Raw genomic sequence first — 18,281 nt, forward strand, 5'->3', positions numbered from 1 at the left:
CTTTTACTGAGTCTCATCTTGCTGATCTCAGCTTCTCCCGCATCAGTGTCACTTTGCATCTATTTTGCATCATTTTGCACAGTCATTTTTGTGTTTGATTGCAACTGTTCCCAATGTCATATCCTCTGAAAATTTTCTAGGTATAATCTCTGCTAGTCAAAACAAACTGGCTCTTCTCTGAATTTATCTCTTAGAAGTCAAGCATTTTGTAAGAGTCAATTATGTCTCAGATAAAGCCCAGCTTTCTGACAACTGGTGCGATTACAAGAGTTATGACTGCTAATATCTCACAATTAGGAGACTGTAATACAGGTATATAAGATGGAAGTTAGGGAGAACAGAGAACTGGGGATCAGAAAATGCTACTTTTCCTTGCAGCAGGCAGAAAATCATCTTTCCCACCATTTAAAACATTTAAATGGCCTTTTTCTTGTATAAATTTGTATGCTTACTTATATGTATAGAAGTAAAGGAAAACAAAGTATAACTAGAGTGTGGATTTTTTTTATATTCATATCTAATGTACATGGTTTTATACATTTTTAAATTAATATGACTTATTTAACAGGGATACAGTTGAAAATGGTGCATATATCTGTGTGCAAAAAATGCATAGAAATTTTGGGCACAGCAAATTAAACAAAATCGCCTAGAGCTCTGCTTCTAGCTGAGCGATATATCAGTCCTTAACCTTTGTTATAATTTACAAATACCACTAAAAGCTAGTATGTATAATTTTGCAAAAAACAAACTTCTTTACTAATAAAGGCTGTTAGCTAATTAAAATATAAACTCCAGAGGCAAACTACAAATAAGAAATGCCAAAGGCAGAAAACTTACTCAGTACTGCATATTCAGAAAAGTCATTTAATGTACACAATAAACATCAAAAGCAACTGAAAGAAGAAATGGAACATTTTAATCACAAAATAATATGCTACATTAATACAGAAATCTGGTTGATTCAGACTTAGCCAAATGTGCAACATCTGTAGGGACCAATCTTGAGAATGCTTAAGAATGTGCTTGAATTTAAGAATGCTAATAGAAATTAGTTGTGTGCTTACAGCTGATTATTTTCTTGAATATTTGCATAACCACAGCCATAGCTCATTATCAAAGATTACCTAATTTACAATATAAATAACATTTTATTTAAATAAATTAATATTAAAATGGATTTTTTCTACAGTCTTTGGTTGCTAGCTCATATGTCACAGTGTTTACTAAGCAAAATTTTATTTATATGCAACTATTTTAACCATAGTAATTTAACAACTAGCTGTATGTTGAGCACAGGGGTATTTCAACCATAGTGATCAAGGAAGAAAGATTTCACACATCTTCTTTCCTAGGAGGAAAAAAAAAAAATTATACATTTGGGTTTTGGACTGAGAAAAATATGTTAGAAAAATTAGTATATGTGGAATGTATCACTGTCCTACTATAGAAACATAAATGACATAAAAACCAAAGAGAAATGGATTTTTTCCTCTTTTTCCATTCTCATAGATCTTTCCATTTTCTTGTAGACTTTTAACTCTTTTTTTATCATCACATCTTCATGTACCCTAAATCCTGTGCAAACCGAACGTAAAACGGTAGTGTGATTTGGAAATCAATGCCACTTACTTTTCTCAAGTGTGAAATGGCTACACAAGATATGTTGCACAGAAAAATCAGACTAAGATTCAGGCTAAAAATCATAATCAGACTAAGGAAATAATTATTCTTATTATTAGGTGTTGAATATTAGTACTCCGTGATCTGAGAGTGTATATTGTCAATAAGTACATACCAGTTACAGGGAATTTTGAAGAAAGTTTGCATAGAAATTGTTTGAACATTTTATTTTATGTGTTTATAAGTATTAAAAGTGGTTGTATTTTAAACATAATATATACATAATTTCACCAATATTTACCTAAGCAACGTTCATGGTGAGGCTTATTATATTATGCCTAAATTTTGCAGCCCACCTCAGGCTATCTGGTAGGAAGGATTTCTTTCATCTGTTTAGAAACTGTATGTCTAACCTCAAAAGAATAACCTTAGTTGATACAAAATACAGACATTTTCTTCATTTACTTTTTCAATGTTGAATGCTTTTTGCATGCTTCCTCGGACTTCTCTGTGTTTCAGGTCATGCTTCAGTTGCGGAGTTGAGGATAGCAGACACCCAATGACCTAAAAAGCAGCTATGTCCAAATCTAGTCCTTCTCAGAGGACTGAATGTGGTGATTTGCCTGAAGATCTCATGCATCTTGCGGCTCTATCCCCTGGTAAAGCCACTTGTAAGAGTTGGAGGCCACTAAAGCTGTGCATCCCAGGGCCCCCCGGAAAGAAAGACCTAGGGATGGGTGGCTCACAAGCCCCATAGCAGCGTGATGCCACCTAAACCCACCCTGTCTTTCCTGGAGATTCCCTGTCGGGTTAGAGAATATGAAGCATTTTTTAAGCCCTGCCTGCCTGCTGGGTTCTTCCTTCCTCATCTGGAAATCCCTTAAATGTGGAGGGAGGCTTCTTGTGTGCCCTTCCTACAAAAATGGTTAGAAGCCCCTGAGAAGGATCTTTCTGTGCATATTCCTGCAAGTTGAACTGCAAATTCTGTTTACACAGTCAGTCTAAGGTGAGTGCTGCTAATGGAGAAATGTTATGATAAGACAGCTCTTTAAAGTCCTGGTGGTGATTCTCACTTTGCAGTCCTTTATCACGAAAAATAATACAAGCACGCTCTTAAACACCACTGAAAGCAAAAACCATGGTGAATAGTGGTAATTCCAGTTCATTCATGATGAATAAACACAAAGACATGTTTTTCGATGCCAAGACAGTGGACTGTGGTTGTGAGGCAATTCTTTTCTAAAAGAATATTTATCGTCACGTTATCTCATCCCAGATGTTACTTAAAGATGGAGGATTTCACAGTTAAATAAGTCATATCATTTAATATCATCATGTCTGTGTTTGCAGGCTAGAACATTGAGTGTCTTTTTGTGTTTTCCATAACGCTTGTGTTTGTCCCAATCAATATGTCTTTCTGAGGAGGCAGTCTTTATACCACGACGGAATTCTGTTCCAAGTAAAGTTTATTGCAATGTAAACATCTGTTAGGAAGAATTGTGTTTTCTAGGAAAGGAGAAAGAATGAACTTACCACTTAAAAATTCTGCTTATACAGTTGCAGTGCTTTCCCAGCTACGTATTCAATGAATTCAGCACTCTGTGGGTCTAAATTGGGAGGAACTTTAATGGTGAAAGTAGGAGAAGTCAGAATATTCACGTCTACCACAGTTTCATTTTTACTGGAGGGATCCCCAGGTACCACCTAGAAGAGATCAGTGCTTTAGACACTACAAACTACTGAGAACTTTCAGTTTTGTTTATACCTACTGTGCCCACTGTCTTTAATAAGGGAAAATTAAATAGAAGAATAATTTAGACCTCTCTACTTTCTTTAAGTTGTTTTCTTCTGAAAAGACAGTGGGTGTCTGAATTAGTGCCAAAGCTGATTGTAGGTGGTGGAAAGAGCTGACATGGCAATGCAAGACCATATTGAAGAACTTCATGTTAATATTTATACGATGAACTCCATCTATAAAGAACTTCTGTTCTCTTAATGAGAACTTGTAAGTTGTCCCACTAATTTCAGTACAACTTTTGTGTGGTTGAAGTTATTTATTCATTTGTGTTTTTCTAAACCAGAATTAGCTCTGTAGCCTAATTTTCCTAGATCAGACAGCTCAGACTGAGTTGTGAAAGTGCGCCTGTCCCCTTGTACCTATTTTGTGCTTTATTTTTTGTGGTTTGCACCATCATTTTGCATAGTTTTTGCAGTAATACTAGTACACTGTATTTCTGCATAGGAAAGGAGAATTTATCCCTTGCCCAGGAAAATGGATTGAATTTACCTTGGATGTATTCTGGTGTGTGAGATACAATTAATCATGATGTATTTATCAGAATATCGACAAATGCTGCCTAATATATGCAGCTTCTGCTGCAAGAATCTGTCTAACATTTGCCTTCTTTGAACTTTGGAGTTTATAGATACAAACATAGACAGATAGCTAAATATTCATTGACCCAATAAAGATGTGTTACTGACAGGTATAGTGCAATTTATCTGTGAAGGTAATCTGAGGCCAGTCAAAGCTACTAGTGTCAATTTACTCTTATCAGACAGTGATTCGAGTTAGCCTATCAGCCATGCATCTGGCTGAAAGGATTTAGAAGAAAATAGTTTCTAACCTCAGGAGTTTCAGCTCATCAAAGGATTATCAAGCATACACGAATTCAAGATGAATAGGAATGTTGTATTGTACAACCAGACATTACACACGTACTAACATCCAAAACCCCCAAGAACGTAAAAGTACGAGCAAAGTGCAGGTTAAAGGCAGCAATAATTCCCTTCAGAAGACAACCCTTACCTTATCTATATTGAAAATGCTTTCTGGTCCGATGGTCATATTGGATAACTCAGACACCCACCCAAATCTTTCTTTCATTTTGGTCAACAAGTAGGAAGTGTCTTCTGTGTGATGCCGAACCACTTGGAGAATCTGCTCATACTGCTCCCCTGAGAGATTAACCAGCTTAAAGGCTTCATCAAACTTTATGTGCAGCTCAGGAACGTTTGGGCAATCTGTTAGAAAATACAGTATTATGTCTTGTACTTTGCCTCTTCTATCTGAAGTAATGAAAGCTAAAAATGTCTAGCAAGGGGGCATGGTTTGGATTGGTCTTTAAATAATGCTGAAAAAAAGAGAATAATTCTTGCTTACCTCTTTTGGTACATTTAGTTTAGGCTCACATTTGCTAAAAGGATTTATTATCCCATTTATTATATTACAATTACTTACCAAGTAGTTTAAAGTTTATATTGTATTTCATGGCAATAGATTTTCTTTTATGCTAAATTAGATTTGGTAGATTTTGCATACAGCAATGTCATAATCTCCTTATACTTTATGGGTTTTTTTTAATTGCTCTTATTCCATTATCAATCTATCCCAGGTATATAAACTGCAAGGCAGGGATTAGGGGAGCAAAGTTCCTCCCACTGGAAGAGAAGATCAGTTTTGAGACCACATGAGGAACCTGAATATACGTTTGTAAGTCTGTGGGACTTGAGTCCTGGGGGAATTGGCTGATGTAGTAGCCAAACCACTCTCCATGATATTTGAGAAGTCGTGACAGACAGCTGAGTCCTTGGTGACTGGCAAAAGGGAAATATTGCACTATTTTTAAAAAGGGTATTAAGGAGTACCCTGGGGACTGCCACCCTGCCAGCCTTACCTCTGTGCCTGGGAAGATCTCCTAGAAGCTATGCTAAGGCACGTGGAGGACAGGGAGGTGATTTGGGACAGCCAGCAGGACTTCACCAAGTGCAAGTCCTACATGACCAACTTTGTGGCCTCCTATGATAGAGTGACTACATCAGTGGACAAGGAAAGGGTTAGAGATGTCATTTATCTGGGCTTCTGTAAAGCCTTTTACATGGTCCCCCACAGTATTCTTCTCCCTAAATTGGAGGCAGATGTATTTGATGGGTGGACTGTTTGCTGGATAAAGAATTGTCTGGTTGGTCAGATCCAGAGGGGAGGGGCCAACGGCACACAACGGTCCAGACAAAGATCAGTGACAAGTGATGTCCCCTGGGGGTCCATGTTGGGACCACTATTGTTTAGTCTCTTCATAAATGACATGGACAGTGGGATCAAGCGCACCCTCAGCAAGTTTACAGACGAAACCAAGCTGAGTGGTGCTGTTGACACATCTGAAGGATGGGATGCCATCCCAAGGGACCTGGAGGAGCTGGAGAAGTGGGCCCATGGGAACCTTATAAGGCTCACCAAGACCAAGTGCAAGGTGCTGCAACTGGGTTGATGCAACTCCTGGTATCCACGCAGACTGGGGGATGAGGGGATTGAGAGCAGCCCTGCCAAGAAGGACTTGGGTGTGCTGGTGGATGGAGAGGCTGGACATGAGCCAGCTTCTTCCCAGAAATGTGTTCTTCTTCCCAGAAACCCAACTGTATCCTGGGCTGCATCAAAAGAATCGTAGTCAGTAGATCAAGTGAGGTGATTTTGCCCCTCTACTCCACTCTCATGAGACCCCTGGAGTACTGTGTGCAGGTCTGAAGTCCTCAGCACAGAAAGATATGGACCTGTTGGAGCGAGTCCAGAGGAGGGACAAGATCAGGGGGCTGGAGCACCTCTCTTAGGAGGAGAGACTGAGAGACTTGGGGTTATTCAGCTTGGAGAAGAGAGGACTCTTGGGAGACTTACTATGGCCTTTGGAGAAAATCTGTGGCCTTCAGTAACTGAAGGGGACAGACTTCTTATCAGGGCCTGAGGACAAGGGGTAATGACTTCAAACTGAAAGAAAGTGTATTTAGACTAGATGTAAGGAAGACATTTTGTACAATGAGGGTGGTAAAACATGGAAACAAGTTGCCTAGAGAGGTGATAGATGTCCCATCCCTGGAAACGTTCAAGGTCACGTTGGATGGGGCTCTGAGTAACCTGGTCTAGACGAGTGTATTCCTGCTCATTGCAGGGGGCTCAGATTAGCTGACCTGTAAAGGTCCCTACCCAACCAAGCTATTCTATGATTTTATGACACAGATTATTACAAGAAAGCCTGTAATGTATGTTAGTATTCCTGTTGAATGTTAAGACCTAATATTTATCTAACAATAGCTAGATATTAGTATGAGACTAGTATAATTTTCAGTGAATTCAGAACTGAAGATTCCTGTTTTTTCTTTACTAGAATACGGACTTTAAACAAGAACATTTTATTTAACCTATACAAAAATTACTCTGGAGAAATTCAATTTGTTTTCTGTACAATAGTATTGTCAAGGGGCACCTTCAGCCTGATAATACAGTAATCACAAACTGGTATCTGTAATACACAGGTGTAGATAAAAAAAAGTGGTCTGATATTCTTTTTAAAATGTATCATTGTATCATTAATATTTGCCACACTGGAGATATTCTGAAGACATTTGAATTTAAGCATATCCTCTGGCATTTAAGACCCAAATAATTCTGGAAATACAGATGTGTTATGTTGCAGTGGGAATTCTAGATGATTCAGGCTGAATTTTTTTCAGGTGCCCATGAAGGGTACATGTCAGAACTCTGCCATCTCCTTACATACTGACATGAAACCCCCTTTTTGTCAGCCCTGTTTGCTGACATCATTCAACAAATAATAATTGCAGGCTCTTCAGCACTTGCTTTCCTTGTAAGGAGCTGAGTGTCACCTGATCTTACACCTGGTTGTCAGCAGGAGAAGCAAGTGTCAGGAGTTTGAGCTTCTCCTTGCTTTTTGCTCAGCATTGCTGCACCCAGGCAAAATCGACTGCTGCCTGACATCTTGTTTCTTTGCAGGATGGTCAGGACTATCAAAATATATCAGTATTTTGCTATAGACTGTGGAACTTCTCTCTGGACCACCAGCGGTATGTTAACAACTGAGTTATAGTGACACTCTGTGGAGACAGTGGGGAAAGCTAATTGAAATCATCTGGAATGAGGAATGGTGATTGTACCCGTAGTTACAGTAAAAACGCAGTGACTGAATATTAATTCCAAAAATATGAAGACAGCGCAGTAGAAAATGACAACTTGAAAATCTACAAACCAGTAATCAATGCATTACAGAAAAAAAACAAACAAAAACACAAACAACCCCCCACAAAACAAACAAAAACCCAAAAAACAACAAACAAACAAAAAACCCCCAAGAAAAATAGCTATTTACCATGCAAAAGATTATCTTGACATTTCTGGCATCTCTCATGAAACTGTGGGCATCCAGAGGAGTTCTCCCATAGCTCCCTGCACTGAGGTCTCTGGTGCCCTGGCGCGATTTTTGAGAACATCCCACTTTTGCCAGGTTCTGGAATGAAGTCATAGTATTTTTAGACTGGCATTAAACTTAGAGTCTTGATAAATACACATTCATTACCTAATCTGAGTTCTTTCAAGGAATTCATGCCACCATAGTATATTCCCTTATAAAGACATCGTAGTGTATTCCCCACTAATAACCAAAAATTGCTAATATTATTACACATTATTTGTTTCTACAACATCTGAGTTCTGGTAAGATCTTTTTGACCCTTAGAAGTCAAGATGTTTCATATTCACATACAGCTAGATGAGAGCACAGTACCAAAACTTATTTCTGAGCTAACATGGCTCCTGATACAGAAAAAAAATTAAAAACTCTATTGAAGAATTACTTAACTTTATATTTCCCGATGATCATATAACAGTTATGTCACCTGCCACTCAGGATTATGGCATGTGCTCACTGTGATCTCCTTTTAGACAGGCACCAGCATGTGTTTAAATGATGCTTGCTTTACTTTTTGCATTAGTAAAATATGAAACTTATTTGTATTCCTAAAGTTGGCTATGTTTCTTTCCTTTCATTGAGAGTTATCACCAGTGGTATGCCCAGAATTTTCTGGTCACTGAAAAATCTGATGGCTGCTCCTTATTTGACTGGTATTTGATTGGCACATTACATTGCTGCAGTAGACTGGAACTTACAGCTGTCAAGCTGAACTTAACATCATTTGTAAAGGGCAGGGATATGTCTTGACATCGCACAGTATTGCTCTAATTTTTTAGAATTGGTGACCTGTCAATAAGAGATGATACAAATCATATCCTGGCAAATGCTGAGATTAAATCTGTCAGTCAGCCTTATGAAAACCTGCATCTGTTCTGAATGCCAGGACTCCTGAGGAATTCCTGCATATGGTGTGAGAATTGCCATGAAAATCAGGCTATGTAGGATCCAAAGTCTCCCTGCAACATTTCTCTGAGATTTCTAGGTGACTTGTATCTGTTCATTTAACTGATAAAACTTGTCCTTGCCCCATGTCTCTTTAACCAAGAAAACCTCCAGAGCTTCCTTACAGTATCTCACCCTAACATAATGGAAACTCAGTCATTAACCGTAGTTTAGCAGTCCCGAGGGGTTTGATGTCATTGACAGTGCAGTTGGTTTTCATTTTCTAACACTTGCCTTTGGTTTGGTCTGGCAAATCTCTTCTATAATCTCTGTATTCATCAAATACGTCGGTAATCACCTCACTGACACCTTCAAACACGGTCCTACTGAAATCAAAAACTATCTGTAAAAAGCCAGGCATAGCCCAGCCTTTCTGTGAGCCATCATTTCTGGTGGTGTCCTCAGGTAAAGCTGGCAGGCTGGGGGGCTCACTCAAGTCCAGATCAGACATGAAATATGTCTGAAAAGATTGGTCAAATTCTTTTTGCATGTGCTTGAAAAAAATGAAACTTCTGTCAAATATTGAGCCCACATCTGATAATAGTTGGCTAAATAAATCTTCCATTTTTACTAGCTGGATATCTTCTTTCTCAGACTTTTCATTAAACTGGATGTCTTTTCCTTGATCCTCATGAAAACTGAAAATGAGTGGAGGTATTTTCCTCAAAAAATCTTCAACCTGTGTATAAGAAGGAGACAGATCAGCTGCGCGACAAGTTATCAGTTTGTCATCTCGCGGGCTCTAATTTTTCTTTTTCAAATGCCCATAGAAACAATGCCCTCTTAATAACTGCAAACACAGCACATTCTCTGAAGACCCTAAAGAGGGGAAATACATTCAATCTAAATCACTAGCATTAATTTTACTCCAAATCAGATCTGGAGTAAAAAGGTTACCAGTTGCCCTTTAATCTGTGGAGGCTTTAAGTATCGGCATCTGGATTTCTTCCAACAAACAATTTGGACTTTATCTTGGAAAGATGTGAGATGCATTTCTGTGTACTTATGTGCAGTGTAGGGAACAGAAGGTGATTGTTCTTGCTGTGATTTGTAAAAAGCCTGCCCACTCTCACCAGTGGGCAAGTCCTCACGTCTTTCTGCAAACTGAAACCCAGCAAAATCAAGAAAGCAGTGGCTCTCAGTCCATGGTTTGATGATGGAAGAGTCCGAGTGTCAACTCTGCTGCACAGGGTTCCCAGTTCCTCAGCCACTGGTTCCCTGATCTTGTTCTTTAAGGCACTACTTTTACCTGAGCCAATGGAGTATTTTTTGAGCCACATTCCATGGCATTAGGAAACAGATAAGCTTCGAGAAGCACCCTGCTAAACACATACACATACTTATAGTCAGATATTCACATAGATATAGACAGATATACATATACACTAAAAAAAAATAGAAATCAGATCATCAGCTCAATCTGATCGCTAGTGCAGCTCAGAGGGAAGGCAAACTGTGAAACAGCACTGCAGGAACAGCCTAAGCCACTGTTGTCCCCTCTGTCTGTGTGTCCTCACCCACAGCTATCCTCTTTGTCCTCTTTTTGTTTTAATTATTTAGGTCACATCACATTTCTTACTTTCAATGCTTCAAAGAAGGCATGTAGCTCACTGAGGAAGTTACCAAGAGGGTCAAAGACAGTAGCAGAGCAGTATATAACTTTTACTGCAATAATTTCAGCACCCACGGCCTCTTGAAAAGTCCAAGAGATGCATCTGAGCTATCCATGAGTGGTATCTAAAAAGCTAAAAGTATCACCAATAGTCTTAAATTTAATATCTCCCACGTTTTAACCTGAATTAGTTTAAGAATATACACAAATGTTAAACACTTTTGCTCCAAAGCTTGTCTGAAACACACTATCTGTTTAATGTTTATGTTATTGTATTTTTCAGCACATGAAGTGTGAAAGCTTGGTAATCTGGCTAACATTTCAGTAGCAGTAATTGCATTATTGTTTGTTAAGCTACATTTAAAGCGTATTCCCAAACAAAAAACAATTTAAAAAAAAAAAAAGTGATTACAATTTTGTTAAATCTTGTTGTAATAATAATTCACCAGCCAGGAAAGCATATTTTCTTTCTGGTAGAAGTAGGGGAATATCCTTTTCTGACAGGTTCCTTTATTAAAAAAACAGTTAAGCATTTTAAAGCTTTTTTGTTACTTCAAGAGTTGATTTAAAACAACTATAGGAAAGAATGATGTTGTGTTAAGTGGTTGATTTTTTTTTCCCAATGGAATTTTGCTAACTATATCTACACTTTTAACTTTGACAATTTTCAAATGGACCATAAAGAATCTATGTGGTAGTTTTCACAAACAGTTATTGACTATCCTAATGCAAGTCCTACTGTGAGAGAAAACATTGGAATGAGTCAGTTGGACTAATAATGGTTGGAGGGGAATCTCACCAGAATGCAACTGAACTCGTTTTGGCTCAAGGCCCAATGAATGTAATAACATGTAAACTTCACATTTCCATACCCTCCAAATCAAATTAATTTTAGTAACCTGATATAACTACAGGTCTAGGTATTGAGAAAATAAGATGTTCTGTATCTAAAACTCTTAGGTGAATTCATAAGTATTCTCTGAATACAAAGTTTCTTCCTACCTTTCTTTTAAAGGTTGACACACCATGCTTGCAAGTTGTGTAATATCTCATGCAGGTACTTTCTAAACAAGATTCACATTCATCCCATAAATTTTTCAAGGATACTTGACATTGTCTTTCTTCTTCTTCCAATCTTGCCTTAACTTCATCCATAAGTCGCAAGGCTTGCTAAGTAAGAAAAAGATTCAGTTGAGGGCAGTTTTCAGATTAGTGTTCTAAGTACTCATCCCAGTGTTGATCACTCATTTTGACTATTTTGGGGTTCTTTTTTTAGCTAATCCTTAACCGTTAGGTTAGGTTGTCTTCTCAGCTGCAGTCACTTATGGAGGGAACTGAAAATTGAAAACCTTTTTCTTATAGGATTTTTCTGATGTTGTTCTCTCAGGGGGCACAGCCTACAGAAACAAATAGATCTCTACAGTCTACCAGGATCTTTAACGTCATGAAAAAAGTCACTCTTCTTTCTGTGTAAGAAGAATTCAACCTCCCACATGGTCGTGTGCTCAACTTGTATCATTTTTTTCATGTCACATGAACAGGATTCATCTGTTCCACTAATAGTGCTTTTCTCTGTTCTTTAAGGGATTGATATTCCATGAGGCTAGGTCCTTGCCATACATAAAGTCTTTCTCTAATGCAGAAATATATGAAAGTATAGCAATTCTGCTATTTGGGAGTATACTAATCAAAAGACTGTAACGAGGGATTTTCTTCCTGCTCTTGTGTGAGGCACTCCTTCCATACTGAAGGGAAACGATGCATTTTAGAATGCTGCTTCTATTTACTGGATCATTCTCCATCAGGTGGAGAACAAAGCTGAGCAGATCAGAAACAGCATTTTTGGAACAGACTTGGCAATGGAAAGACAGAAAAGTTCTTCCTATTGAAGTAGATTGCACATCCCTAATTTCTCTCTACAGTTGCAACATATTTTAATAGTTTAGGTTTCCAAACAATGTTCCCAGTTGTTCTTAAGTATGACAGAAACCTTTTAATTGGTCGGGCTTATTCATTTTGGCTGCATTTCAGTAAGGAGGAGGCTCATAGAAAAGATAACTTCTGTCAGGATGTGCTTGATGGAGAGAGCAACTCCGGTTTTCGTAATCTAGGTTTAGTTATTTTTTGATCTTTCTAATACATTTATGCAGTGTTTTATGAACTCTCGATGTAAGCTCTGTGTAAATGAAGTCATCAAGTAAGAGCTAACAAGAATGTTGATTGTGAGAGTGCAGTGGTGTTCCTAAAGATGCTAAAAAGCTGTCGGGTACTTTTTGTCTTGCTAATACAAGTAGTTTAAACTAACTATCAGGTGCTGGGCAAGAGAAGGAATTTTCCTTCAACTTCATTGAAACCAAAAGCTAGGATTTTTGTAATTTTTTTTAGTATACAGTAATCTCTGTTTATTCAAATCATCTGAGCACGTGGCTCTGAGCCTAGGCATTGCACTATGACATTGAAAATTTTCCTGATTCACTGTACTTTCTCTAGAGCACATTATCATTTGTGGCTTTGATTTTTTCCTCAAGGTTTGAAGTTTGACGAGTAAGCTGGGAAACATCTTGTGGCCTCAGGGGTTCAGAGACAGGAAGGACAGAGCTGCTGGACCTTCCACACAAAACACTGTCACACAGTTGCCTGCAGTTGCCTTGGTGTCAATTCAGTGAAGTGGTGGATTTTTAGAAATGAACAGTAAGTGCGATTTTCTTCTGATAGTGAGACAAAGGGGCAGATTTTCTATCAATCTTGTGGTCACATAGAAGATGTATGCTGCTTGATGTGTACATACAGTGTGATTGACATTCTCTCCAGAAAAGGGGAGAGAACAAGGGATCCCATCTGTATTACTTATTGGCCTGAGCACAATGGCATGCTGTACTACTTGCAGGAGGAAGGCTAAATCCTTGTACAACCTGCATCATCTTTGATTAAAAATAGATGTAAGCTAACAAAAACACAAACAAAAAAAAGGCCCAGATGGACTTATGTTACCTGTTTTTCTTCACTGCTCTTCTTCAAGGTTTTCATCAGATCTATGTGCTTATCTTCATTTTTTTCCATCATAATTTTCATCTGCTTAATACCAATCAAAGCTTTCTTTACCTCTTCATCTACATACTTCTCTCCAACTTCAGATAGTTCTAAAAAAATCCAAATTATACAGTGACTTAATCAGATTTTAACACTATTGCAAATTGTCATGCACTGTTGATGAAAGGGAATGAAACAGCTCTATGTTTCCCTACAGTGGCAGAGCTAAATCTTGAGATGGTGAATGCTGAGTAACACTGAGACAAGACATTTCCATCAGATAAGAATATGGCCCAGAGCCTTTGAAAGGATCAGCTGTATGTAACTCAAGCTGTATATTTGACTGTCCCACTGCTGATTACTGAATCCCAGAACAGTAAAAGAGGTTGCTCAGGACTTCATCCTGAGGTTTGGATATCTCCAAGGATTACCCATCAGTTTTCTGATGACATAATCTATATATTTATCTTTGATCTGATATAGCCTATGACAGCTTCCCTTTACATCTTGAAAATGTAGATTACAGGTGTCTTCTAGACTGTTTTCTAGACTTCCTGTGAAGTAATGATCAGTTTTGGTGAAAGCCAGGGCTGGCCCATGTATTGCACCTTCAAGCTCTGCATGATTGCCTCTCTATATTTGTTCCCTTTGTGGAAATACCCTGAATATCACTGGAGCTATACAACACAAGTAAAAAACCCATCACCCCCAGCCTGCCAAAAGCCTAACTTTCTGTTTGTTTGTTAAAGAAACATGACTAATATAGGCTGAAACAAATAAATATTTAATGGCTGATCCTCTTGGGATTTCTATCCACAAAATAAAGCCATGCTTACAGATGTGCATATGCAGAATAACTGCTATTTTCTAAATTAAGTAATTTTATTAAAATTATTTGTAAAAGCCACCTTTCAGCAAAGTATATAATTGTAAACATTTTCAAAGATTATTTAAATAAAGAAAATAATTCAAAATCGGTTACATTTTGAATTTATATTCTAATGATCTATGAGGGATCAAGTAACCTCTTAAAATCCTGTAAACACCTTAGGGTTTTTTGTTGTTGGTTTTTGGTTGTTGGTTTGTTTTTTTTTTTTTTCTGTAAGGAGCTGCTTATCTGTTAATCCCTTTACATTCTCATCCTTGTTCTTATCTCCCCATTGTGTGCGGGTGGGTGCACGCAGTCAGCTCTGTTATGGTCTCTAAGCTCCACACATGAAAGTGGAACCTCTTGATGCCAGTGAGTGTGGAAGTCAAAATGCACTAGCCAGCTGGGGACCTGGGCCCAGGGCCCTCTAGCACACCCCAGAAAGAAAAGCATACGTACGCTTCAGGTTTTCCCGGAGACTCATTTCCTCCTGCTTTGTTGGTGCACAGTGATGACCATTCAGCCATAGCACATATATTATAAATATCCAAGAGGACTTCATTTTCTTTCTGTTAAAGAAGCAGGTGAGTGCAGTTAAATGTAAATATTGTCATGATGTTCAAATACCTATGTGCAGCGTTCGCTAAGTGTTATACAAGTTCCCATTATTTCTGTCTTTAATTATGGTTTCTAAGATTTATAGCATGTATCTAAATGCTGCTCTTACTGAAAACACACAAGTAAGAAGCTTGACCTCATTTGTAATTATCTGTTTAGATTAATTAGATGAATTCCCCTGCGTTTGCACAGTGGCTAACAGAATCAGGACGTGTATATATAAAACCAAAAGCTAATGCAGCTCAGTCTGTCCCTTTTCTACCTTGTGAAAAGCATTAGTTACTGATCTCACACTATGTCCTTAGTTTATATCATAAATGCATCCATGCTAAATAGTATTGTCCATTTTAAAAAGGGAAATTTCTGGAATGTTATTTCCTTCCCTGTGTCCAAACATGCGATTCCTTTCATTGTGCTTCAAAACAACACTTAATATCTGAGATGTAATAATAGATGTGCCAAGAAATTGGCAATTAGATCAGTTTTGTAAACAAACAGATCAGCAGTTGAAACAAATTCCAACAAAATAAGGAAAATAAATGCTTTTTGCTTTATTTCCCTCCTAAAAGCAGAGGAGAAAGGTTTATTTTTCAGAAACCATACAACTGCACTTTATAGTTCTCATCTGATTAAATGAACACAGTATTTAAGTGCCTTCTTGTTAGCCAATATAGCCTTACTGAAGAGGCAGTTATCAGCCTCAAGTGCATATGTAAATTAAAAACCTACATTTGTTTATAGACTGGATTTATTTCTATAGTTACTTGCATATTGTACCTTTACATTTATAGCAAAAGACCAATTAACTTTGCAAAGAAATACAAAGCCCCATTACCAAAGAAAAGTAAAAAACCCGGTATATTTACCATTAATACTGAAATGCCTCTTCTGCAAAATTGCTCCCTGTGTCAGGAAGGGGTTGGGCTGTGCTCTGATCTAATTCCTGGGAGTGTCAGGGATTTTGCCATGTTCTGCTTATCTGATGAGAGGTACTTAATCCTATTAACGGGACGTTTTGTCATTAGGCTGGAGGATTTTGCATGTATGGGACTTCATGCTCATCTCTGTGGGCAAAACCACCAGGGGGAGTATTGGGCAAAATTGCCTAATTTAATGTAATTTGGAACTGCTATTTTTCTGTAGTCAATAGCCTTTGTCTTATTAGCTCTTCCATCATCTTACATTTTACCTTAGGAGACACCTGCAGCTTATGATATTAGTGAAATTGATACCATTATTTTGGTTAAAAATAGCTTCCTACGTTTAATCTCTTCCGCATAGTTTTAGTTTGCTATAAAAACCGCTGAATTATATAAGAGCCTTCTTTGTATATCTTCTGAAGGTACAGGAGTTGGAAAAAAATCATGAATCCACGTGCAGGCTGGCATAATATGAGTAGATTCTGAAATGAGATAAGAAATTTTTGGCATTTTGTACATCATTATACTTAACAATGTTTTGGGGGTTTGACCTGTTAATGTTATTTTCTTCAGTTATTCCATGTCTGCAAAATATATCTGAGGTCTGTACAGAATACATCTGACCTGTACAAAGTTTTGTATACTTTGAAATGAGATATTTAAATACTAGTAGATTCTTGATATAAAATATGGACAAATATTGTTAGCAAGTCATATCTCACATTGCGATATTCATCAGTATTACTCCCTTGTAGTCAAAGAGGAGATGGGGAAAGTGGATGTCTGTAACAGCAGTTTGAAAGCATCCCATTCCTTTTTATTTACCTCATAATCCATGAAAGGCAATTGATGATTAGTGGTTAAGATCAAGCACAATTAATGCTGCTTAGACAAGTGACTTGGGGGGGTTATTTTTAAACACGCTATCAGGAAGAGTGAGGAACCTGTTAGCTCTAATGGGAACGGCAAATTCTTGATTTGCATTAAAATTTAAGATAGCTCCATTCTTATTTTCTGAAAATGATGAGTGGAAGGAAACATCTGTTTTGTTGTAATCTATATGAATTGTTGTCTCATTGAAATGCTGCTTACTGCTTGACCAAGCCTCATCACTACCCAAAGCCTTTTAAGTTCTATTTTATGGAAATACCATGCAGGCACCCTTGCAGACTTTACAGTCTCCTGGCCAGACTGTTAAGCATTGCTGGGTCTTGGGCTGAAGTGGAAGGGGCAGTCTCTCTCTCTCTGGACCTCATGGTTGGCTCAGGGGAGAGTGAAAACAGAAAACACGTTTGCACAAAGGAAGACCATCTATTACAGACACTTGTGAAATGTGTGTTATTAGCCTACGTGGGTAATGAATCCTTAAAAAGATTTTAATCTTTTACTGCAAGGGTTTGTCCACTCATTTTTGACATTTATCTTTGCTACTATTAATTTAGTAGCAAAAGTTACCACTGGACTTTCTGAACCTGACCCTATATAGAGAAATCTTTACTCAATCCAGAGCAAAAAGGGCAGTTTCAACACATCACCCATAGTGCACAGGAATCTGTGAGAAAGCAGGTGACTTCAACTCTGGAGGGAGAGAGAGCAGCACTCCTGCCCCAGCACGGGAAAGGCTGGAGGATGCCTCTGGCACAGATCCCACTGCTTATTTTCAGAGTTGTCCACCTTCTCAAGGCTCTGTTCAAGCACACACATGCACCTTGCAAAGCCAGTCCTTAAGCTAATGCTGAGGCATGGAGTCGTGGTGTGTGTTGGGCTCCTTTTCTCAATTCAGTTGATTTCAAACATTGCAAAGTATGTTGCATTGTTGTAGATGTTACTCCTCACACTTACTATAACCATTATGTAACCACATTAAAATAGGCATTACTGTATACATCTATTTCTTTTTCCAAAACCACAAAATACCAGTCTTTTGCTCTCACATTTACTTGATATATATCTAATGACTGAAAAAGGAGTTCAAAGGAACCTGAGGACAAAACTGATAGAGCCAGTATGTCTGTTAAAGTTAATCTTGAGCTTAACTTAACCTTTGATGTGCACTTAAGAGACAAACACTCTGTTCCTGAAGGACAGTTGTTAGTTGTGCTTATTCTGAAAGTCTTCTCCTCTCTCATTTCCATTTTGAATTTAATTAAACAAAAGTCTTCATGTTTCATATCAAATATCCACTCTCTTTTTCTTTTAACATTCCAAATCTGATTTGGAATGACCTATTATGGAGATCTCCACTTTACATCTCAGCTTCCATGTTCAACAGTTTCCTCCTAATATTTTAATTTCCTCTGAATTTGAGTGCTTCAATCAGCTGTAGTATGCTGTGTCATGACATTGTGCTGACATGTTCAATTTTTCACAGTCTAATACAAGCAGATGATTCAGTGCCCACTGATGCTGTT

The 18,281-nt window shown here is 37.9% G+C and overlaps 1 protein-coding gene across 1 annotated transcript; it reads right to left on the bottom strand.

The window, feature by feature from the left end:
- Positions 1-1,189: 1,189 nt before the first annotated feature.
- CLUL1 (clusterin like 1) lies at positions 1,190-15,916 on the bottom strand. Its single transcript, XM_027881778.1, has 9 exons — positions 15,817-15,916; positions 14,792-14,901; positions 13,426-13,574; positions 11,437-11,604; positions 9,057-9,501; positions 7,779-7,916; positions 4,433-4,647; positions 3,157-3,327; positions 1,190-1,351 (listed from the first exon to the last, which is right to left on the bottom strand). The coding sequence occupies exons 2-8, from the start codon at positions 14,892-14,894 to the stop codon at positions 3,160-3,162; spliced, it is 1,386 nt and encodes a 461-aa protein (XP_027737579.1). The 5' UTR covers positions 14,895-14,901; positions 15,817-15,916; the 3' UTR covers positions 1,190-1,351; positions 3,157-3,159.
- Positions 15,917-18,281: the final 2,365 nt, after the last annotated feature.

This window comes from Empidonax traillii, unplaced genomic scaffold (assembly GCF_003031625.1).
Source record: "Empidonax traillii isolate 1590-97213 ecotype Southwest subspecies unplaced genomic scaffold, ASM303162v1 scaffold94:size1391941, whole genome shotgun sequence".
Classification (NCBI taxonomy): domain Eukaryota; kingdom Metazoa; phylum Chordata; class Aves; order Passeriformes; family Tyrannidae; genus Empidonax; species Empidonax traillii.